Source organism: Balaenoptera acutorostrata, chromosome 10 (genome assembly GCF_949987535.1).
Source record: "Balaenoptera acutorostrata chromosome 10, mBalAcu1.1, whole genome shotgun sequence".
Taxonomy (NCBI): Eukaryota; Metazoa; Chordata; class Mammalia; order Artiodactyla; family Balaenopteridae; genus Balaenoptera; species Balaenoptera acutorostrata.
Window position 1 is genome coordinate 74,485,035 of NC_080073.1, and position 24,390 is coordinate 74,509,424.

The window sequence follows — 24,390 nt, forward strand, 5'->3', positions numbered from 1 at the left end:
AATTAAATCACCTTTATGTTTTGTTTGAAAAATATATTTAGAAAAACTGATTAAGGAACACATGTAGAGTGTTGCTCTTGACACTTAAAATACAGTTGATCATATGAAAACTTTGGAAATGTAATTTTTGGCTTGTTAGATATATCCTTATCTTACATCTGCTCTTTTTGTAAAAGGTGCTAGGAGTGTGTATCATCAGTTGTTCATGAGCAGTCTACTTATGGATTTGAAATACAAGAAACTGTTTGCTGTTCGATTTGCAAAGGTAAGTAGTTTCTCACTTTTGAAGATTAACGAAATAGGTTATATGCAGAGTAACTGTAGTCCATGATTATATCCAGTGTTTGTAAAATTAACAGCTGATAGTAATATGTCAGTGAGTTGATTTTAAATTCTAAGAAACTTCATAAATGATCTTTTTATCTTTCATCAATAGAATAAAATTCTAGCAGTGAGGTTTTTCTTGTTTATCATCTGCCATGATAATGTGAATATCCATCTATGCAGTGTGTATGATGTGAAATGATAAATGAAGACTTTAAACCTATGTCATTGAATTATGTTATTCCTATTAAATTTTGTGTAAGAAAAGATAATTTTAGTTGAAACGACCTGTATATTTGGATGTGATTTAAGAATCATAACTCTAGGTTGTTGATATTATTGAATTATGTTCTTCTCCCTTTCAGCAGCATGTGATTAAGCTAACTGCTTGGGTTTTTTATTCACCTGAATTAGGGGTTATTAACCAAGGAAACATACAAGAATCATTTGGGGAGCTCTTTCAAAATGCATGTGTTTGGGTTCCATTCTCAAACCTACTGAAGCAGATTCACCAAGAATGGGGCCCAAGCATGTATACTTTGAAAGAGCCATCAGGTGACTCTGATAGGCATCCAGAAGTAACAAAAGTCTGGTTTCATCAGAGACAGTGTAAAGCTACTGTGATTTGGTTCCACCCATGTACAGTGACGTCCCAGGATTTTAGTAGCTGTTACTCCTATTTGAGCTCACAAATTGCCATTGTGCTAAAGAAGATTGTATAGTGAATTGATATTTACACAGAATTTAGTTGGCACATTCCAGTCATCATTCTCATAGAATATCTTATTGACTCCTCCAGCACTGATTTTTCATTATAATCCTTAAACATTGGTCATTGTGGATTAGAGGTGAATCTCCCCCTTGTTGTTTAGAATTACCAGCAGTTGCAGAGAGATTTTATGGAGGATGATCACGAGCGAGCAGTGTCCGTGGCTGCTCTGTCTGTCCAGTTCTTCACCGCACCTACTCTGGTGAGTAGTGCTTGCCTTTTCTTTGTAACTGATAGTTGGCACTCCTTGCCTTTTTTTGCCTTCTTAATAGAACTATGAGCGTTTGCAGAGTGATTATGTGACAGATGACCACGACAGAGAGTTTTCAGTCGCAGACCTCTCGGTTCAGATTTTCACAGTCCCTTCACTTGTAAGTACTAAAAGACTAAGAAGAATTTTCTTGTTTTCCATTAGAAGAAGTAAAGCCTTAAAATAATAGAGAACTGAGATCTGTATATTCCTGAATAGAAAAATATTTTATTAATGGGTGATCAGACTTCACATGCCTTCAGTCATACTAGAACATGTATCTTTTTTTTTTTTATTTTATTTATTTATTTATTTACTTATCTATTCCTGGCTGTGTTGGGTCTTCGCTTCTGCGCGGGGGCCCTCCCCAGTTGCGGCAAGCGGGGGCCACTCTTCATCGCGGTGCGTGGGCCTCTCACTATCGTGGCCTCTCTTGTTGCGGAGCACAGGCTCCAGACGCGCAGGCTCAGTAGTTGTGGCTCACGGGCCTAGTTGCTCCGCAGCACGTGGGATCCTCCCAGACCAGGGCTCGAACCCGTGTCCCCCGCATTAGCAGGCAGATTCTCAACCACTGCGCCACCAGGGAAGCCCAGAACATGTATCTTTGAATGTGTAATCTGGAGGGGGAAAGTCATTTGAACTTAATCTGTACTTTCTCATAGTACTTCCCCGAGGTTTTGAACTGATGAGTTAAAATTAAAGTCATTAGTTTAACAAATTTATCCATTAGAAACAGCATATTGTGGGAATTCCCTGGCCATCCAATGGTTAGGACTCAGTGCTTTCACTGCCTGCAAGTTCACTCCCTGGTCGGGCAACTAAAATCCTGCAAGCTGCGTGGCGTGTCCAAAAAAAGAAGAAACAGCATATTGTATATAATCTCACATTCTAAGAAGCCTCCTTTTCCCTGCTAAGGGAAGGGATAACTAAGGCAATTGAATCATGATGATTGGGTGATCTTGTACTAAGTTTCGCTAGTTGTTCCAGGAGGCATCACTATGTTTTAGTTCTACTGAATAATTTATTAATATTTAATTGATTAAAAAAAATTTACTGAGCACCAATTATTTATTGGGCACAATTCTAGGTTTTGGGAATGCATGGTGAACAGACATGGGCCTTGCCCTCATGAAACTTACAGTAGGGAGGGAAAGACTCACGTAAATGGTAATTAAAATTATAATAAAAACTGAAGAATTCTGTTGTTTTGGTAGAGTAGGAGAGATCTGACCTTTTCCCACAGTTCAGAAGAGGATTCTGTAGGGAAGGTAACTTTATGCAGGAGCGTGAAGAGGAATCATGCAGAGGAACCAACACTTGAGAAAATCCTGAAGTAGGGAAGGGAAGAGAAGGGAAGAAGTACGGTCGAAGATCCTTGAACACGGAGTTAAATGAGACCAGAAACATAGGCAAGGGCCTAATTGTATGGAGTTAAGAGTATTCTACAGTTATTTTATTAACAAGGTGTTATGTTCCAGCTTCTTTTTTTAACGACTGTTTTTTCCCCAGATTATTTTTATGTTCAAGGGTATATTCTAGGACAGTTGAAGCTGTCTGAAGTCTATTTAGCCACTAATGAGATATTTTGGGCCAAATTAAGGATTTTGGTTTTTCTCTTAAGAACATTGGAAGGCACTGAAGAGTTTTAGGTGGCACTTATAGCATCATGTTTGTGATTTTTAAAAGATGATGCTTCCTGTAATTTGGAGAACAAATTTGCAGGAGCAGTAGTGGGTGTGGGAAACCTGTGGGGATTGTGGCAGCGGGTATAGAAGTTGTGAGAGATATGTAAGTAGTGAAATCTACTGACGGGCCACATGTTGGGTTTGAGGAATATTAGGTTTGGTGAGTGATTGGTTGTTGGGTTTGAGGGGAAAATATAAAGGTGATTTCTGGGTTTCTGACTTTTGTAACCAAGAGGAGAATGAGTAGAACTTATAAAAAGGGAAAGTGTTGCTTTCAGTTTAGTCAGGGATGAGTTTGAGAAGCCTCTGAGACAATCCCATGTGTATTCAAATCTGTTTCTCTCCTCCATTGATCCTTTTGTCCATTTCCATGCCAGTACCCAGTTTTAATAATATTAGCTTACTATTCCATTTTGATATTTTATAGAGCTAAATCTTCTTTCATTATTCTTTTCAAAAAAATTCTTAATTATTTTAGGCTTTTTTTTTTAAAGAAGAACTAAAATCAGTTTGTCAATTTCAGAAACCACATTAGGGTTTTTGACTGAAAAGATGTTGTATTTATAGATAATATGGGAAGAACTGGTATCTTTGCAATACTGAGTATCCCCATCTAGGAACATAACTTGTCTTAGAAGTGTTTATGTTTTATATTTTTGACACTATTGTAAATTATTCATATTTTTAATCTCACTATGGCTAGTATGAAAGAAAACTACTGATTTTTATATATCCATCTTGTATCAGTCTGGTTTTCTTACTAACATTTTCTCTAATATTTTGTGTTGATTCCTTGGAATTTCTAGTAATCTACAAATAATAATTTTTGGTTTTTTCCGATATTTCAACCTTTTATGTTTCTTGTCTGACTCCTTTAGTTAGAAGCACTAGAAAAATAACATATGTATTCATTTATTCAGAGCATATTTATTTAGCACCTTTATTAACTAGGCAATGTTTGGGGCTCTGGAGATAAATATAGCAGTAAACAAAAAAGACAAAAGACCCTGTTCCCATGGGATTTATAGTGCAATTGGGGAGAGACAGATGTATATAATATTTACATATTTATATATTTATTATAAATCAAATGTTGAGAAGTGCTGTAAAGTAGGAAAGCAGGTTAAGGGGTTAGAGAGTGACAGTGGAAGGGTCATATTTTATGCAAGGTTATCAAAAAAGGCCTCTCAGAGAGATGGTGTTTGAACAGAGACATGAGGGAGTGAGTGATGTGACTAACTGGTGAAAGAGCCTCCTAGGCAGAGGGAACAGCAAGTGCAAAGTTCTGAGATGAATGTGCACTTGGCATTTTGGAAGAAAGAACCCAGAACAGGCCAGTGTTGCTAGAGTGAGTGAGGAGGAGAATGATCCATGAGGTCACTGAGTCTGGGGATAAGGGAACATGGGAGTGGATTAGTGCCAGACCTTGAAGGCCATTGTAATACAAGTACTTATATTTTTTGTCTAAAGAAAGTAGAAAAGGGGAAATAGTAAAGAACAGAAATCAATAAAACAAAGTAAATGTACAAAAAAGATTTTTCTTTAAAAAAAAAAAAGGATGGGGGTAGATCTCTAGAAAGTCTAATAAGAAAAACAGAAAAATTTTTATTTAAAAAGGACTACAAAAAACTACAAACCTTACAGATTTTAAATAGAAAATAGGCAATATTAGGATCAAATTAATCAATATAATTGGAAATTTGGATGAAACGAACAAATCCCTAAGAAAAAACACAGGTCGTTAGAAGAGAAACAAGAAATAGAAAATTTTAATTAATATAAAAATCTTCTCACAAAGAAGTCCCCAGGCCCAAAGGCTATACTGGGGAATTCTTCCAAATATTCAAGAAAAAAATAATACCTGTCTTATATAACTTTTTCTAGAAAACAGAGAAAGAGAATATACTTGCCAATTTAATTAAGTCCTCTGTAATCTTGATGCCAGAACCCAACAATTACAAGAAAAGAAAATTACCATTTAATCTCTCTCACAAACGAGGTTGCACAGATTGAATCAAGCAATATAGAAAAAGGATAATATATCACAACCAAGTTTGGTTTTATTTCCTTAACGCAAGAGTAGTATACCATTTGGAAAAAAAATCAACTGGCGTAATTCAACTTATTAACAGACAAAAAGGAGAGAAAAGATCATATCAGATGCTTTTCCTGAATTCATGATTTAAAACGAACGAAAAATACCTCTTAGCAAATAAAATAGGAATGAAAGAATTTATTTAATCTGATAAAAATACCTGAAAACAAAGCAAAAAGTAAAAACCCAAAGCAAACATTATGCTTGATGGCGAAATAGTAAAAGCTTTTTCCCGAGACCAGAGTTTTTTCTTAGGTCAGTGAAATCACATATACTCATTTAATTGTCTCAAAGTTGACTAATACAGCAAACAAGAAGGAAAATCCTTTTACTTAACTTGTCAACACCTCCCCTCCTTCGAACTTGAACTTAGTCTTCACTGTCTAGGAAAATTAACAGAAATTAATCCTATTGACTTTTGAGCTTTTTGGGGCCTAAGTCCTGGCAATGGGATGATTATTTAAGAGTTTTTCAAAGGTATGTTTAACTGTATCGATTTTCTCCTTATCTGATGACTTTACAACTTAACCTGTACATTAGAATACAGTTTTACTATATTCTTAGACATCCAACTTCTGCATTGTTTTGTCTTCTTTGAGGGGTTTGGTGATATCAGTCAAAATTTATAATGTATATTATACACATTAACCCAGTAATTCCACTTCTGGGAAATTATCCTATAAATATCCTTGCAACTGTACATAGTAGATATTTGTTGCAGTATCTTTTGTGATAAATAGCATAAGACTGGGAAAAACCCAAATATCTCACCAGTAAGGGCCTGGCTAATAAAGTATGATAGAAAAGAGTACTGGGGATAATTAAAAAGAATGAGGGAATTTATATGAACTGGTATGGGACAATCTCCAAAGTATATCAAGTGAAAAAACCAAGTGCAGAACAGTGTTTATAATATGCTATCCTTTGGGCAGGGGGGGAGATCATTATACATACCCATACTTATATCTACTTAATAACAGTTATCCATGTCCTATAAATGTATATATGTGTGTATATGTGCATACACGTATATATCATATACACACCATCTCTGGAAGTATATGCAAGAAAACTGCTAACAGAGATTGCCTTTGCAAGGGGGACTTTGGGAGCTAGACTTTTTACCTGTTTTTTGCATCATTTAAGTGTATTTGCTTATTAAAAAATACATTAATATATATATCTATATAGAAAGAAAAACAAAAAAATAAATCTCAACTAAGATTAAGAGGAAGTATGGTTTCATACTGAGTTCTACAGAATCTGTGATATAAACCTGTGGATCCTAGAATAATTATACCGTACTATTATAGGTGTCTAAATGTCTCAGTTAAGGAAAATTTGCAGCCTGGTTCAGATCCCCCACCCTGAATTGTCTTTGAATAATGAGCCTTGGATCTGTCTCCTTACATTCTGGCATCTTTCTCCGTGATATAATTGTTGCTTCATAGACGTGGCAATTGGAGTAAGTAATTGTTATTTAGAAATACACAAAAATGCATTTATGATATTACATAGTTGTGTTGAAAAAGGTCTAAACTGAAAGAGCTAACCAATTTTGGTGACTTTTTTTTTTTAGCTTTCTGGTAAATAGTTTTTTATTACCATGTACTCTGATATACTTTGTCCTAGGCTCGGATGCTCATCACAGAAGAAAACCTAATGACCATTATCATTAAGACTTTTATGGATCATTTGAGACATCGAGATGCCCAGGGCAGGTTTCAGTTTGAACGATATACTGCTTTACAAGCCTTCAAGTTTAGGAGAGTTCAGAGCCTTATTTTAGATCTTAAGTAAGTTTTCGCTTAATTATTGAACCAGTTGCAACTTGTAAAAGGTCATTGTTTGTCCATATATTCATTGCTGTTTTTGTCTTGTTCAGGTATGTGTTAATTAGCAAACCAACTGAATGGTCAGATGATCTGAGGCAGAAGTTCCTAGAAGGATTTGATGCCTTTTTGGAATTACTCAAATGTATGCAGGTATGTATAAGCTGACACATTTCAAAAGTGAAACATTTACTTTCCCCCTTTTTCGGTTCACTGAGCTAAATACCTTTCTGTCTATGCATTTTTTTCATACTGGGCACATTTTTAAAAGAATAATTTGGATAGCTACAGTTAGGATCAAGAAGCTCCTCTTAAATGGAAACTCTTAGAAAGGTGTAGAATGCATGAGATCCCAGCAGAGGTTCTGACATCTGCTGTACTTTTGTATCTGGTTATTCTTTTGGTTACCGTTAATGTTCTTTCCTTGGGGGTTGCAGATTGTTTTGTTTTGTTTTGTTTTGAATATGCTTAGGTGGAAGTATTGTCAAATTAGTTATTTAGGAAACTATAATGTTTGTCTTCTTAATGTTTCCATATTTTTCTTTCATTGATACCATATTTATATGATATAGTATAGAACTCCCCCCCCCGCATTTAATTTTCTTTTTGGAAACACTTCTGTATACAAAATAGAATCTAGAAGCAGAAACTGGTATAGTTAACCAGTTTTTTGTTGTTTTGGTTTTGTTTGTTTGTTTGTTTGGGACCATGCCTCGAGGCTTGTGGGATTTTAGTTCCCCAACCAAGAATTAAATCCAGCAGTGAGAGCACAGAGTCCTAACCACTGGACTGCCAGGGAATTCCCCTAACTGTAAAAAGATAGATGACGTTGCAGAAAACCTGAGGAATATCATTATGATTCCTTTAGTAGCTTTCTGGCTTTCTTAAGAAAGGAATAAGTAAAGTTAACCTATCATTTTTAGGATATATTCTATTTCCCACGTTGGTGGTAGTTTCTGGGTGTTTTATTATAGTACTTCTATTTTTTTCCTTGTACCTATGGAAACAGTATCTACCTTGGTCATTTTGAATACTTGAAGTGTCCTGTATTTTCTGTTATTTTTAATCAGTTCCAATGCACCAGGGTAGTTTGGCTAGTTTCTAAAAAAGTTATATTCTTTTGCATTAAAAGCTGTTTATCTTTTTCATGTTTTGCTTTCTTTCAGTCTCTATGAAAACTTTATTTGTTTGTTTGTCTGTTTGTTTATAGCTGCACTGGGTCTTCGTTGCTGCACGTGGGCTTTCTCTAGTTGCAGCGAGCGGGGGCTACTCTTCGTTGCGGTGCGCGGGCTTCTCATTTTGGTGGCTTCTCTTGTTGCAGAGCACGGACTCTAGGCATGCAGGCTTCAGTAATTGTGGCTCGCGGGCTCTAGAGCTCAGGCTCTAGAAGGCAGGCTCAGTAGTTGTGGAGCACGGGCTTTGTTGCTCCACGGCACGTGGGATCTTCCCAGATCAGCGCTCGAACCCGTGTCCCCTGCCTTGGCAGGTGGATTCTTAACCACTGCGCCACCAGGGAAGCCCTATGAAAACTTTTAGTTACAGGTTACAAATAAATATAAAAATTTTATTTTAGTATATTATAGAACATATTTATAAATTCAGTAGCATTTTAAAAGTCTGTCAAGTTTCTTCTGACAGTTTTTTCTATGGATGATAGAGCTAAAAAGGGATTTGAAGGATTGTTGCAGTGAACTATATACATTTTATTGTCTAAAACATATAGAAGATTGCCTCTAAAATAAGTTGTTCTATATTTTACTGGGATTTTTTATTTATAAAATTTTAGAGAATGTTACATAAACATGTTATTTAAGAAGTTGGACTTCTCATACTACTTGAAACTTCCTGTTAGAACTTTTACTTTATAAGTTTTTGTAATCAATATTTCTCCTGCATTATTTCTTAAGTTTCGATGTGAAAGAACAGATGTAATTTTAGTTTATTTAAAAATCTTTTCACTTCTTTTAAGGGAATGGATCCAGTTACACGTCAAGTAGGACAGCATATTGAAATGGAACCAGAGTGGGAAGCAGCCTTCACACTACAAATGAAATTAACACATGTCATTTCAATGATGCAGGACTGGTGTGCTTTAGATGTGAGTCTCTTCTGGGGTCAGGGATAGGAGATAAATGGAGGAGAGACAGAGATAAACAATTTCCTAAGTAAAATCTGAGGCAGTTTGGAGAGGATAGTGGTGATATGTTCATAAAACAGCATATTTTCTGCTTTCACCTGTATATTCAATAAAAGTTCAAATTCTGAAACCTTAGAAAACTCTTAGAAAATAGATAAAGGAGGATATAATCCACACTCTCTCTTCTTTTATGTTACTATCTTTTTTATATATATATAATCCCATCAAGATTTTGAGCATATAAAAAGAAGGTTATAAATTTATCCAAAAATGAAATTTTACTATTGGTACATTTGTCCTATGTCTTAAAATTATTTTGGCATTCCTTTGGCTATAAAATCTAGATGAGAGCTTGTGTAAGTTGGGAGGTCAGAGAAGGCTTCTGTGAGATCTGAACTATGTGTCAGAGTTAACTGATGAAAGAGTAAAGAATATTCCTGACTGAGGGACAGCTGCATCATGCTCTCTGATGAGAACGAGTACGGTTGTTCCAGGAGCTGTGAGAAGGCTCTGGTCGGAACAGAGGTTGAAAATAGAGAAGTAAACAGGTGCCTGGCTTTGCAGGGCCTTGGAAGCCATGGAAAGAAGTTTGAATTTTATTCTAATTAAAGTGGGACGCCATTCGAGACTCCCAAGCAGAAAAGTGACATGATCCAATTTACATGTTTTTAAAAGTTACTCTGTGTGGAGAATGGATGGAGGAGGGTAAGAGTAGAAGCAGGGAGTTCAGTGGAGACATGTTGGCTTTCCTTTGAGTTACTGGAAATAATCAGTGGTCAGGTTTGAGAGAAATTTAGATGAAATTGCCAGCTTGCCAGACTGGACAACCGGGAATGAGGAAAACAGAGAGCCCAGAAATAAACCCACACATAATGGTCAATTAATCCACGACAAAGGAGACAAGAATATGCAATGGAAAAAAGATGGTCTCTTCAGTAAGTGGTGCTGGGAAAACTGGACAGCTACACGTAAAAGAATGAAATTAGAACATTTCCTCACACCGTATACAAAAATGAACTCAAATTAAAGACCTAAATGCAAGACTGAAAACCATAAAGCTTCTAGAAGAAAATATAGGCAGAACACTCTTTGACATAAATCATAGCAACATTTTTTTTTGGATCGTCCCCTAAGGCAAAGGAAACAAAAGCAAAAAAGAAACAAATGGGACCTAATTAAACTTAAAAGCTTTTGCACAACAAAGGAAACCATCGACAAAGAGACAGCCTACTGAGTGGGAGAAAATATTTGCAAATGATATGCCCAATAAGGGGTTATTATCCAAAATATATAAATAGCTCAATATCAGAAAAACAAACAACCCAATTTAAAAATGGGCAGAAGACCTGAATGGACATTTTCCCAAAGAAGACATACAGATGATCAATAGGCACATGAAAAGATACTCAACACCGCTAATCATTGGAGAAATGCAAGTCAAAACCACAGTGAGCTATCACTTCACACCTGTCAGAATGGCTGTCATCAAAAAGACCACAAATAACAAATGTTGGCGAGGATGTGGAGAAAAGGAACCCTTGTACGCTGTTAGTATAGATGTAAACTGGTGCACTGTGGAATACAGTATGGAGTTTCTTCAAAAAACTAAAAATAGAACCAACATATAATCCAGTAATTCCACTTCTGGGTATTTATCTGCAGAAAACGAAAACACTAATTTAAAAAGATACATGTAGCCCAATGTTCATAGCAGCATTATTTTCTTTGTCACTCACTTCACTCTGTATGATAGTCTCTAGGTCCATCCATGTCTCTACAAAGGACCCAATTTCCTTTTTATGGCTGAGTAATATTCCATTGTATATATGTACCACATCTTCTTTATCCATTCCTCTGTGTGAAGTAAGTCAGAAAGAGAAAAACAAATTTCGTATATTAAAGCATTGTTTACAATTGCCGAGATATGGAAGCAGCCTAAGTGTCCATCGGTAGGTGAGTGGATGAAGAAGATGTGGGGGTGTGTGCGTGTGCAGGTGTGTGTGATGGAATATTACTCAGCCATAAAAAGGAATGAAATTTTGCCATTCGCAACAACATGGATGGACCCTGGAGGGTATTATGCTTAGTGAAATAAGTCAAACAGAGAAAGACAAATCCTGTATGTTATCACTCATATGTGGAATCTTAAAAAAAAAAACAACTAATGAATATAACAAAACAGAAACAGACTCACAGATATAGAGAACAAACTAGTAGTTACCAGCGGGAGAAGGAAGGTGGGGAGAGGCAAGATAGGGGGGATTAAGAGGTACAAACCACTGTGTATAAAATAAATAAGCTACAAGGATTATGCTATAGCACAAGGAATGTAGCTGATATTTTAAAATAGCTGTAAATGGAATATAATCTATAAAAATTTTGAATCACTATCTGTACACTTCTAACTAATGTAATGTTGTAAATCAGCTATCCCTCAATTTAAAAAAAAGTAGGGAAGGAGGGAAAGGATTTTGGAATGACTTCTAGATTTCTACAGCTCTATAAAGATGTCATTTACTGAGACAGGACCCTGGAAGAGGGAGCAAGTTGGGAAGAAAAGATTGAGTTTAATTTTGCCCATATTGATATTTGAGGTACTTATACATCATTGAATTTGAGGTGCTTGGTTAATGTTGTAGAAACCTTTGAGTAACTTACAGAAAACTGTCTTTTTTAGGAAAAAGTATTAATTGAAGCTTACAAGAAATGCCTTGCTGTATTGACGCAGTGTCACGGTGGTTTTACTGATGGTGAACAGCCAGTCACATTAAGCATTTGTGGACATTCAGTGGAAACGATCAGATACTGTGTTTCCAAAGAAAAAGTTAGCATTCACCTCCCAGTTTCTCGCTTACTTGCAGGTAAAGCATTTCTCCCTAAAAGAGAACCCTGAAATTGTCTTTTAAATTGTTGTTTGTGGTTAATATTTATTGAATACCTACAGTGCATTTTTCTGAGAGTTTTACATGCATTAACTTATTTAATCATCACAGCCTGTGAGGTGGGTATTGTTGTTAGGTTTATCACAAATGGGAAGACTGAGACATGGAGGTGGCTCACTTAGCATCACACCGCAACAAGTCAGAGTAGGGATTTTGAGGTAGTTTGCTACCAGAAACCATGTTTGTAATGACCATACCATAGTGCTTCTTCAGACTTCTTAACTACATATACCACATGTTTTATTGTTTATCTCAACCCAGCTTCTAAGTCTGTGTTGTTAGGATTCAAATTGGTCTGTCACTTAAGTGATTGCTAATAAATTGAAACCACCCTAGACTTCCTCTCTCTCTAAGCTGTTTCTTATTTATTGATAACCTTTTTAATCAGCAGGTTGGAGTGAGTCCCAAATTGGGGTGATAAGATTGTAAAAAGCATTCTCTGTTTAGACAACAACAAACAGGACAATTAATTCTTAGTTAACGGAATTAACTAAGGTTGAGCTATAAAAGAGCCCTTTGCAATTAGGGACTAAAGAGGCTTTGATCCTAAACTGGAAGTTCTGGGGAACTGAATTCTGAGGTCAGGATCAGTGCAGACCATGAATTCCATGGCCAGTTTCTCTGTTCAGTTGCCAGGAGGATCTCTCACTACTATACTTTAAATGGAACAAACTCCATGATCCAGTGGAATATGACTCTTAAAATTGGTATACAAATTGCTTTGATAGTTATATAGCTGCTTTTGCTATGTTTGTATGTCTAACATTTACTTCTGTAAAATGTCATCAGTGTATGTTGGTACATGTAATTAAGACTCCAGTTCAAGTGTGCCTTTAATTCTGAGGTTCATGAGAATAACAATTGAAAAGCTTCATTTATGGATGCAATTCATTTTATATCTTAATGTGTAACATGATAGGTTCCCAAAGAGAAACAGAAAAGAAGTTAGCTATAAAGTTGAGTGAATATTTAGGGGTTTTTTTTTATCTGAATGATTTTCACTTATAAAAATACTTTTTTATTTGTTCTCCGTGCAGGTTTGCATGTATTGGTAAGCAAAAGTGAAGTGGCATATAAATTTCCAGAGCTCCTACCTCTAGTAAGTAGTGCTGACATTTAAAAGTAGATATCTATTACAAACCTCCAGTTAGATAATAAGTCATGGGAATATAATATCCAGCATAAGGAATATGGTCAATAATATCATAATAACTTTGTATGGAGACGGATGGTTACTAGACTTATCACGGTGATCATTTCATAATGTATACAAATATCAAATCATTATGTAGTACACCTGAAACTAACATAATACTATACATCAACTATATTTCAGTAATCAACAAACAAATAAATAAAAGTAAGTATTTACTATGTTCCACGTACTTGAAATCACTTTGAAACAAAATACTAGGGTTCTCCAGAGAAACAGAGCCAATAAAGAGTGAGTGAATGAGTGAGTGAGTGTGTGTGTGTTTGTGTGTGTGTAGAAAGAAACAGAGATTGATTTATTGTAGGGAATTGACTCACATAGTCATGGGGCTTGGCAAGTTTGAAATAAGCCTGGCAACCTGGCAGGCTAAGAGTTTAAGAGTTTATGTCACAGTCTGAAGTCCAGAGGCAATCTGGAAGCAGAATTTCTTCATCCTTGGGGAAGCCTCAGTCTTTTCTCTTAAGGCCTTCAACTAATTGGATGAGGCCCACCCATATCATGGAGAGTAATCTGCTTTACTCAAAGTCTACTGATTTAAATACTGATCACATCTACGAAATGCCTTCACGGCAACATCTACGTTGGTGTTAATCAAAAATTGGGTACCATGGCCCAGCCAAGTTGACACATAAAATTAACTATCACACAAACATACCTTAAAATAATTTTGACGTGTGTTTTATATAAAGCTTCCGTCCCTATAAACCAATCTTCTTTATAGAGTTGAGATTTTTGTGGTTTTTTTGTGTACACAGAGTGAACTTAGCCCACCCATGTTGATAGAACACCCTCTTAGATGCCTTGTTTTATGTGCCCAAGTACATGCAGGAATGTGGAGAAGAAATGGTTTCTCTCTTGTAAATCAAGTAAGTGTTTTTTAATTCTACGAAGAGTTTTCAGTCCATTCTTTACCTTCTATGAAGGTTATAATTTTCAGTGTACTTAGTCACTGAAAGTCATCTATATTAAAACTGTGGCCCCTGGAAACGAACCTTAAAAGAATTTTTTTTAAAAAAACTGTTTGACGAAAGAAATGTAACCTTAAACCAAAAAGTTTTTTAGAGCTTTTATTCATATTTTGTTAAGAAACAATATCAAAAGTAGAAATGAGGTTTATTTTCACTTGCAGTCATTTTTAGAACAAAGTTGGATATCTTTAAAAACATAAAAAATCTGGATTTCACTTACTTAAATTGGGTTAAAAGATAAAAGTTCTGTTAGTATAGCTCTGAAATTGAGGTTTTAATTTTTAAACCTCACCAAGGCTTGGTATAGGATTTTTCTGTTTTTGATAGCTATAATAAATCTCACTGAAAGCACTTTGTTAGGAGACCCAGAAAGTTGGCTGCAAAATGTGAACCATAGAGTGACTACTATAATCTGGAAATTTCTAATTAATTAATCTCTACTAAGATAGCATTAACTGCTGGGGAAACCACATTATGTGTGCACATTTCCATGTTCATGCTCACATGCACAAGAGCCATGTGCTGTTTTGGTGAGTGGGGAGAGGAGGGAACTGCACAAATAAAAACCTGTTTACCCAATATAATTACTTTTTTTTTTTAGATTTATTACTACCACAATGTGAAATGCAGACGTGAAATGTTTGACAAGGATATAGTAATGCTTCAGGTAAAAAGAATTAAATTTAAAGGTTGTGGGGAGTTTTTCTTCTTGTTATTTCCACAGGACCCAATCATTTATGATCACTCTCAAATCTATAACTGCAGCCTAGCCCTTATCTACTAAGCTCCAAACTCATATGGCTAACAGCTGATAGAACATTTCCATCTAGTTTCCTGGATACATCTCACAGTTAACATATTCAAAATAACTCCTCTTGTGTCCTCCATACCTTCTTCCTATCTTTGAGGTTTCCCTACCTTAGTGAATTATTCAACAATCTGTAGTTATTAGAGTCAGAAACCTGAAAGCCATCCTTTCTTCACTGTCGTCTGATTAAAGACCCAAATCCCTCAAACTGATTTTCAAGGCCTTCAGTACTTAGCTATGTTTAAAATTCCCTGAATTTGTCATACTCTCCCTTAAGTCTTAAAATCTGCACATTAAAAAAAAAAAAAAATCTGCACATTTATTTCTTTTTTTTTTTTTTTTTTTAATTTTTATTTATTTATTTATTTTTGGCTGTGTTGGGTCTTTGTTGCTGTGCGTGGGCTTTCTCTAGTTGCGGCGAGCCAGGGCTACTCTTTGTTGCGGTGCGTGGGCTTCTCATTGTGGCGGCTTCTCTTGTTGTGGAGCAGGGTCTCTAGGCGTACGGGCTTTTAGTAGTTGTGGCACGTGGGCTCAGTAGTTGTGGCTCGCGGGCTCTAGAGCACGGGCTCAGTAGTTGTGGCGCACGGGCTTAGTTGCTCCGCAGCATGTGGGATCTTCCCTGACCAGGGCTCGAACCCATGTACCCTGCATTGGTAGGCAGATTCTTAACCACTGTGCCACCAGGGAAGTCCCTGCACATTTATTTCTTTTGCTCCCTAGATTGCCCACCCCACCCGCTTCCTTTTCTGTTTACCACGTATAATGTTTTCCTGCGTGTCTTCGTGTTTAGAGTCGCTTTCTCCAGGAAGCCTTCCCTGACACACTAAAATGTGGCTTTGTGTCCCTTTTGGGAGGGCCCGTAGCATGATGCTCACCCCCACCATAGCAGTCATAAGTCTGGATTGTGGTTGCCTATTGACTTTTCGTCCCCTGCACTAAACTGTGGCAACTCTGTCTTGTTCCTTTTTATGTCCATTTTACATAGCACAATGCTTGTCACAAAGTAGTGTTTCCATATTATTGCTGAATGGATTTAGAAATTATAGAAAAAGTTACAAAATGTAAATTTCAAAAAAAAAATTATTGGTTCAAAATAAATTAAAATTCAAGTTGATTGAGAAGCTATACAGGAATTATAGGAGAATTAAAACTAATATTTAAAAGCTGTCATTTCACTTAGTATAGCATTTATCACTAAAAATTAGTTGAGTTTTTTTTTTTTAAGGTAAAGCTATTATAATTTTTTATTTATTTATCTATTTATTTATGGCTGTGTTGGGTCTTCGTTTCTGTGCGAGGGCTTTCTCTAGTTGAGGCAGGCGGGGGCCACTCTTTATTGCGGTGCGTGGGCCTCTCACTATCGCGGCCTCTCTTGTTGCGGAGCACAAGCTCCAGACGCGCAGGCTCAGTAGTTGTGGCTCAGGGGCCTCGTTGCTCCGCGGCATGTGGGATCTTCCCAGACCAGGGCTCAAACCCGTGTCTCCTGCATTGGCAGGCAGAGTCTCAACCACTGCGCCACCAGGGAAGCCCTAGTTTGAGTTCTTGATAAGAGTTTAATATGATACATATTTTTTTAAATGCTAGAATTTTTATTACCATACCACGTTTCTGTCCATACACCAGGCAGTGGTAAGAGCCCTGACACAAATCTTTGAACTGAATTTATAGGGATTATGATATGTGGGTTTAGGGAGTGTTTTATTTTGATTTGTTTTACCAGCGTAGATCCCTGTCCACACTTGTAGCTACCACAAGTAGAGATTGGGGCTAAATGGGTTTTCATCTTTTATTGGAATTGATGAACGAGTAAGCTGCTTTCTCTTGTGCAAGCCAAAATATCTCTCACTAGTTGTTTAGTCGCCCTTTTGACCTTCCTCTTTTCCTTTATCTCAAACATTTTAAAAAAAGACAGGTGTCTCCATGATGGATCCAAATCATTTCCTGATGATAATGCTTAGCCGCTTTGAACTTCATCAGATTTTCAGTACTCCAGACTATGGAAAAAAAATTAGTTCTGAGACTACTCATAAGGTAAGAGCATGCTTTATGAGACCACAATACACTGTTAGAGAAGCATCTTTCATTCTTTTTGGTTATTTTGATCATCTGAGGTAATACAGTATTCTTATTCTTATCTATGAACTTTCTCCCACTATCCCCGATTGTTACAGGATTTAGTTCAGCAGAACAACACTCTAATAGAAGAAATGCTATACCTCATTATAATGCTTGTTGGTAAGTTTGGATCTTTTGGAACATTTATGTATTATATTGACTTTTGTGGTAGCAAATAGTTTAGAATCTGAACTGTTTCCTCTATTTGAGCAGTTACTCAGTTTTAGGGGAAGGAGATGAGAGTGTCTATTTTTATCTCCCCTCTGGTTACTGTAATGATGAGAGAAACAGCACTGTGATCCTTTGGAAGGAGAGAGGACAACTGCTAAAGCAGGATAAACGAGAAGACTCTGTTGGGAATAAAACGGGGGACAGGAGAATTTAGCAAACAAGAATAGGATATTTGGGAGCTATTTACAGTTACTTTATATCTTAGCTATGTTTTTCTCCATGGTTTTGTGGTACAAAAGTGTCCTCTTGACTTCAGATATGAAAATTCCAAGTTAATAGAGACCTATGGCTAATAGACACAGATTTTTTTTTTCTTATTACCTAAACTTTCAGTCCTGTTGCCTCCATCTTTCCTATTCTTTTATCCTTTACTTTCTCCCACCTCCTGTACTATTTCAGTCTCTCTACAGTCCATAGAGCAGAGAATCCTGGCTACTGTCAGGAGGTAACACCAATGAAGAAGGTCTCAGAAGGTGATATCTTATTTGCCACTAGATAAAAGGACAAAGGAAGGCTCTCCCTCCTACCTAGGCTGCTAGTACAGCTACTGCTGTACCAATTCTTGACTACTTCTAATCCTTTCCCACCTTCTGATCCCATTCTTTCAAAACAGCAGCCAGAGTTCTCTCTCTGTTGCTGAAGACTACACTCACCTGTTGTGTCAGAGACTCAGAAAGATGGTTAGGAGCTGCTCTCACCCTACCTTGTTGCCAGACCAGTCATTGCTTTCCCATTGCACAGAAAGAAAAATATATTCTGTTGCATGAACTATAAATATATATCACTTATAAGTATTATGATTGTTAAGTGTGTGTATATGTACTTATTCACTGTTGACAGGAGAGAGATTTAGTCCTGGAGTTGGACAGGTAAATGCTACAGATGAGATTAAACGAGAGATTATCCATCAGTTGAGCATCAAACCTATGGCTCATAGTGAATTGGTAAAGTCTTTACCTGAAGACGTAAGTACCTACATTTTAAGAAAAGAAAATTATGGAAATCCTTCCCTACCTACCAGTCTAGCATGTATAGATTTACTTCTCTGTACCTTTTCCATAGTTGTAAAAACTACAATTCTAGAACGTGTGTAACTCTAGTCACTGTTATTAGAAATAATTAGAAAAAGAGAATACTAGGGACTGGGAGTGGAAAGCAGCCTAGGAATAGAATCATTTACAATGAAGCCTTGAAAGAGATAAGGATGCTGAATAAAAGAAAACCTGTTCCAGGACTTCCCTGGTGGCACAGTGGTTAAGAATCCATCTGCCAATGCAGGGGACATGGGTTTGAGCCCTGGTCCAGGAAGATCCCACATGCCGTGGAGCAGCTAAGCCCCTGCGCCGCAACTACTGAGCCTGTGCTCTAGAGCCCGTGAGCCACACCTACTGAGCCCACGCACCGCAAGTACTAAAGCCTGCACGCCTAGAGCCCGTGCTCCGCAACAAGAGAAGCCACGGCAATGAGGAGCCTGCGCACCACAACAAAGAGTAACCCCCACTCGCTGCAACTAGAGAAACCCCGCACAGCAATGAAGACCCAACACAGCCAAAAATAAAATTAATCAATTTTTTTAAAAAAAGAAAAAAAACCTGTTCCTTAGAATGGAATTTATATATCCATTAAAGAGGGGTTTTTATAGGGTGTTTAGTACAAAGTTGCCATGGGTAGAGATAATGCTTTATAACCTAGAAATACCTATTCAGCTGTGTTGACTAAAGTTTGCTAGAGTTTTTTCCTTCTAAAGCATCCAAAGACTATGCTAAGCCATCTCTCTCATTTTAGTGAATGTAAATTAATATTCATATGGGCATTCATAGATTCAGTTGTAACTATTTTTCCTGCCAGGATCTTAAGTTCCTCTGCCACCTACTTTTCAGCCCTGGGGCTTTTCAGAGACCCAGATTACAGTTGGGAAAGGACTTTATTTTCATGGAGGCTTTTCAAAATGTTTTCCCGAATTTGAAACATAGATCAAAACTCTTAACCTTAATGTTCATTCTTCTGGGATTTAAACCTTTATTTGTTGCATTGTAATACTTCTCTTAAACTTTGTATTATTTCAAACTTGAAAAACTTCAAACATCTATAGAAATAGAAAACATAGTATAGTGAACCATCACCAGCTTCAACAGATGACCAATCTTATTTTATTTATACCCCAGCCACTGATCTCTACACCCTCACTGGGTTATTTTGTAGAGAATACCAGGTTTACCATTTCCATCTATAAATAGAATTGTATATATCTAAAACAGTGGTTCTCAACCGGGGATGATTTTGCCCACCCCCCACCTGGGGGGGTGGCATTTGGCAATGTCACTACTCAGGGCAGGGTGTGTGATGCTACTGGCATCCATTCAGCAGAGGCCAGGATACTACTAAACATCCTACAGTGCACAGGACAGATTCCCACAACAAAAAACTGTCTCGTCCAAATGTCAGTAGTGCCAACGTTGATCCAAAAGATACGAGCTTTTAGAAAAACCTAATATGCATATGCCAATTATCACACCTAAAAAAATAATAATTAATGATTTTTTAATATCACTGAATATCTAGTCAGAATAAAAATTACATGTACTTTTTTTAATAGGTCTTTGTTAATGGGCTACTTTTGCCATTTCCATTTCTAGTTGTGTATACATGTACTTTTTAATGCAGGAAATGAGGAAACAATTACAGTTTCATTTAGACCATCGGAATAAGGAAGAAATAAAATTTAAAACAGTATTTTAAAAGTGTAACTGCCTTGTACAAAGTGATGGCATCTATATTTACCAAACATTTTTGACCAGAGAATATTTCACAGAATTCCTATGAACAGCTTGTCGTGAATGGGATATGATTTGGGAAATGATGTTTTAACAAAAATAGATAAGAAATTAGTGTAGCTATTTCACAAAATATTGCAAATATATAAATTTAAAATATAAAATTTAAACGTTATGTGTACTTTGTGTTTTTATTTTATTCCTTTTGAAAGCTGTCACCTTGATTCCATATGGTAGTAACTTGTTTTTAATTATATCAGTCTGAATGAATGTTAGCTTACCAACTCAATTTCCCCAACTGCCTATTAATCATTATGTTTACTATGGAATCCTCATTTGTGAAAATCGGAAGAATAGTATATCTGCTTTATACGATTGCTGTATGAAGCTTAATGAGATAAAAGCACAATGCTCAGAGTGCTAGCAGATATTATTATTAACATGAAACACACTTATTTGTTTCCTGTACCTTTAGGAGAACAAGGAAACTGGCATGGAGAGTGTAATTGAAGCAGTTGCCCATTTCAAGTGAGTTTATTTTCTGCTTTTTCACATTCAATTTTATTTTATACATTAATTTTTCTTAGGGTGTTTCCCTTGATGGAACTGAGAATAAAATTGTTGTTTTCAGAGAGTGACAACCACTTTCAAACATATAATTCTGAACTAGATTTCTCACTGACATTTCGCTTCTATGATCTAGCCCTGCACTTAGCAACTTGAAGTAGCTTTATGAGAATTTTCAGTTTTCAGGTGTTCCCTAGCTGATAGTTTCAGATAATTGAAACTAACCTGAGCAGGTGATCTGAGTAAATGCATTGTGCTTTCTTTGTTTCCATTTGAATGTGCCACCTAAGTTGTGGGATAGCCTCTGAATAATGCTTTCTTCGGTGTCCAGTGTGTTGCCCAATCAGTAAACTATCAATAGTCTATCCCCTTAAGGTTGTTGAGGCAGTTTCTTAATCCTGCTTTTTCTGTGCTCTTCATTCCAATGGCATTGTCTTTATTTTTGCTGATTTTAAAAACAATGCAGGGCTTCCCTGGTGGCGCAGTGGTTGAGAATCCGCCTGCCAATGCAGGGGACACGGGTTCGAGCCCTGGTCTGGGATGATCCCGCATGCCGCGGAGCAACTAGGCCCGTGAGCCACAATTACTGAGCCTGCGCATCTGGAGCCTGTGCTCCGCAACAAGAGAGGCCACGATAGTGAGAGGCCCGCGCACCGCGATGAAGAGTGGCCCCCGCTTGCCACAACTAGAGAAAGCCCTCGCACAGAAACGAAGACCCAACACAGCCATAAATAAATAAATAAATAAAAACAATGCATATTTTTAGGGAAAATATAGAAAAAATTATAGAAAAGATTCTCTAAACCCTAAAATTGCATCTGCTTTTTTTCACTTGGTAGAACTTATCACAGACATCTTTACTTGTCAAAATATACAAGTTAACATCAATTTTAATAGTGTTCAGTTGTTTGGAGATGTCATAATGTGTGTAACCTGTCCCCTGTTGTTAGACTTTAAATTGTTGTCACTACAGTGACCATCACATTCACTTGTCCAGTTAGAATAAATTCAAGGTGGACATGCTAGATAAAGTGGACGCACATAAAGCTTTGGATGTAGATGATTAAATGAACCCACAGAAAGTAGTTCCAGCTTACATTCACCAACAGTATATGAGATTTAAGAATTTTTTTTTCCCCCAAAGGAAACCTGGATTAACAGGACGAGGCATGTATGAACTGAAACCAGAATGTGCCAAAGAGTTCAACTTGTATTTCTATCACTTTTCAAGGGCAGAGCAGTCCAAGGTAATTGAGAAAATTAAAAGTGTACTGAGAAAGGGTTGCTTGGAGTTTTTTTGTTTTTATTTTGTTTTTTCCTAAACAACTTTTACTGCTTTTCACAGATTGAAAAAGGACACATTTTTATTGTAGGAAATTTGGAAAATATGAAAAGGTATAAAGAAGAAAGTACAGATTACCTATAATACCACCACGTAGCATTTGAGGTTTTCCCCTATTTTGTGCATACATAAAAAAGATCTATATAATTATATACATACCCACACATATCTAATTGTATGTATTTTATTGGCTTTTGAAGACATCATCAACGTGTATTCTAATCAGTTAACCTATTTTACACTCATTTCAGAATTGCTAGTAGTTAACAGTATGCTTTTCCATGGTGACTTAAGGAATTTTCCTGATCATTCTTAGCGGGTTAAATTTTGCCTTTTAGCAGTCTACTCTTAAAAATAAGTTTTCAATAAATGGCAGTAAACAAAACTTAAGCATGAAGCTTTTGTTTATTAGTTTTCTGGGGTTTTGTTTTTGTTTTTGCTTTTTTGAAGTATAGTTGATTTACAATGTTGTGTTAGTTTCTGGTGTACAGCACAGTGATTTAGTCGTATGTATATATTCTTTTCCAGATTCTTTTCCCTTATAGGTTATTATAAGATATTGAGTATAGTTCCCTGTGCTATACAGTAGGTCCTTGTTGGTTATCTGTTTTATATATAGCAGTGTGTATTAGTGTTTGATGCATGAAATAGAGCTCAAATCTGAAAAAGTTTTTGGTTTTGTTTGGTGCATGTTTCCCCTGCATTTTAAATCAAGAAAGAATCCACTTGGGATTCTCGTAGTGGCAGGGGGAAATTAATCTTGATACCAATTTCGGGGGGGGGGTTGCAAAACTAAGGATAGAAATCTTCTAAAATCAGAAGTTAGTATGGCAAAGATTAACATATATCAGTAGTTTTGGATATTAAATTGTTTCATGTTACTAATTCCCTGTCCAAATTACATTCATTTTTATTAGGCAGAGGAAGCCCAGCGGAAATTGAAAAGACAAAATAAGGAAGATACAGGTATTTTTAATCTTTCCCAAAATCTCATGTCAGTCTCTTTTACTTGTTAAACATTGTTTCCTATTGACTATGTTGATGATTCTTAATGAAGTGGTAGATTTAAATACAAGCTTTCTGAGTGAGCTTTTTTTTTTTTTAATTTATTTATTTATTTGGCTGATTTGGGTCTTAGTTGCATCACATGGGATCTTCCTTGCAGCATGCAGGATCTTTCACTGCAGCACGTGGGCTCTTCGTTGTGGCACACGGGCTTCTCTCTAGTTGTGGCACACGGGCTGCAGAGCATGTGGGCTCAGTAGTTGTGGCGCGCAGGCTCTCTAGTTGTGGCGCCTGGGCTCTAGAGCACGTGGGCTCAGTAGTTGCGGCACACAAGCTTAGTTGCCCTGCAGCATGTGGGATCTTAGTTCCCCACCCAGGGATCAAACCCACGTCCTCTGCATTGGAAGGCGGATTCTTGACCACTGGACGCCAGGGAAGCCCCATGAGTGAACTTTGAAGGGCTAATAAATACGCTAATGTAGACATAGTCTGTACTGAGTCACCTTTGGGTTAATGGTTTTATCTCGGATCCTAAGACATTTCTAGGGAAAAGAAAGGCCTTCTTTTGTACTACTGCTACTTACAGAGCTGTTTTTATGCATTTGACTGACCTGAGAAGGTAAGATACAGCTTTAAGATGTGTGTAAATGAATATTCTTTGAAGACTATCAAAAGTATGTAACAAAGGGATAGTTTTTTGGTGTTTTTTTTGTTTGTTCGTTTGTTTTTTAAAGCATGTTCTACAAAAGAAGCCAATTATAACTTTATTTTCAGCACTTCCACCTCCAGTTTTGCCCCCGTTCTGCCCTCTGTTTGCAAGTCTGGTTAACATTTTGCAGTCAGATGTCATGTTGTTAATCATGAGAACAGTATTGCAATGGACTGTAGAACATAACGGACATGTCTGGTCTGAGTCCATGCTGCAGAGGGTAAGTTTGAAGACATTTATTATTTATATTTTAGTGGTCTTGTAGTAAAAACCAGAATACAAAATACTCCTGTCAATATCTGTACACAGAAAACAGGATAAAATGTAGTGTTAACTTAATTTGAAATATAGTATTTTGTTACTATTTGTGTCTGACCATAAAAATGAGAGCCTGGCAGATTTTTTTACACCACCACATGGTTGTGGTTACCTTGGTCTTGTTGGCAGATTTGCTCTCATTGATTGGTCCTGATATGTCTTTGTTTATACAGTACTCTGATATTTGTATAATGTGTTATCTTTGCATTTGTTTTTTACTTAATTCTCTTTAAAAACCTGTGAGTTCATTAATACTTATGTTTTGCAGTTAAAGAAATTGAAAGTCAGAGACTTATGTTCCTATAA

At 36.6% G+C, this 24,390-nt stretch overlaps 1 protein-coding gene across 6 annotated transcripts in view; it reads left to right on the plus strand.

The window, feature by feature from the left end:
- The window catches only part of UBR2 (ubiquitin protein ligase E3 component n-recognin 2), a 116,960-nt gene that overhangs the window by 51,700 nt on the left and 40,870 nt on the right, over positions 1-24,390 (plus strand). For 4 of the 6 annotated variants that reach the window (XM_007197860.3, XM_057555063.1, XM_007197859.3 and 1 more), the window contains exons 10-25: positions 177-265; positions 1,366-1,464; positions 6,756-6,919; positions 7,009-7,108; positions 8,925-9,053; positions 11,770-11,953; positions 13,072-13,133; positions 14,003-14,113; positions 14,817-14,882; positions 16,932-17,054; positions 17,195-17,258; positions 18,210-18,334; positions 20,619-20,671; positions 21,855-21,957; positions 22,970-23,018; positions 23,832-23,986. In XM_007197860.3, the coding sequence (XP_007197922.2) occupies positions 177-265; positions 1,366-1,464; positions 6,756-6,919; positions 7,009-7,108; positions 8,925-9,053; positions 11,770-11,953; positions 13,072-13,133; positions 14,003-14,113; positions 14,817-14,882; positions 16,932-17,054; positions 17,195-17,258; positions 18,210-18,334; positions 20,619-20,671; positions 21,855-21,957; positions 22,970-23,018; positions 23,832-23,986 (1,676 nt within the window). Of the gene's footprint in view, positions 1-176; positions 266-1,196; positions 1,296-1,365; positions 1,465-6,755; positions 6,920-7,008; positions 7,109-8,924; positions 9,054-11,769; positions 11,954-13,071; positions 13,134-14,002; positions 14,114-14,816; positions 14,883-16,931; positions 17,055-17,194; positions 17,259-18,209; positions 18,335-20,618; positions 20,672-21,854; positions 21,958-22,969; positions 23,019-23,831; positions 23,987-24,390 lie in introns of those variants that run through there. The other 2 variants (XM_007197858.3, XR_009009536.1) reach the window with 2 other exon arrangements.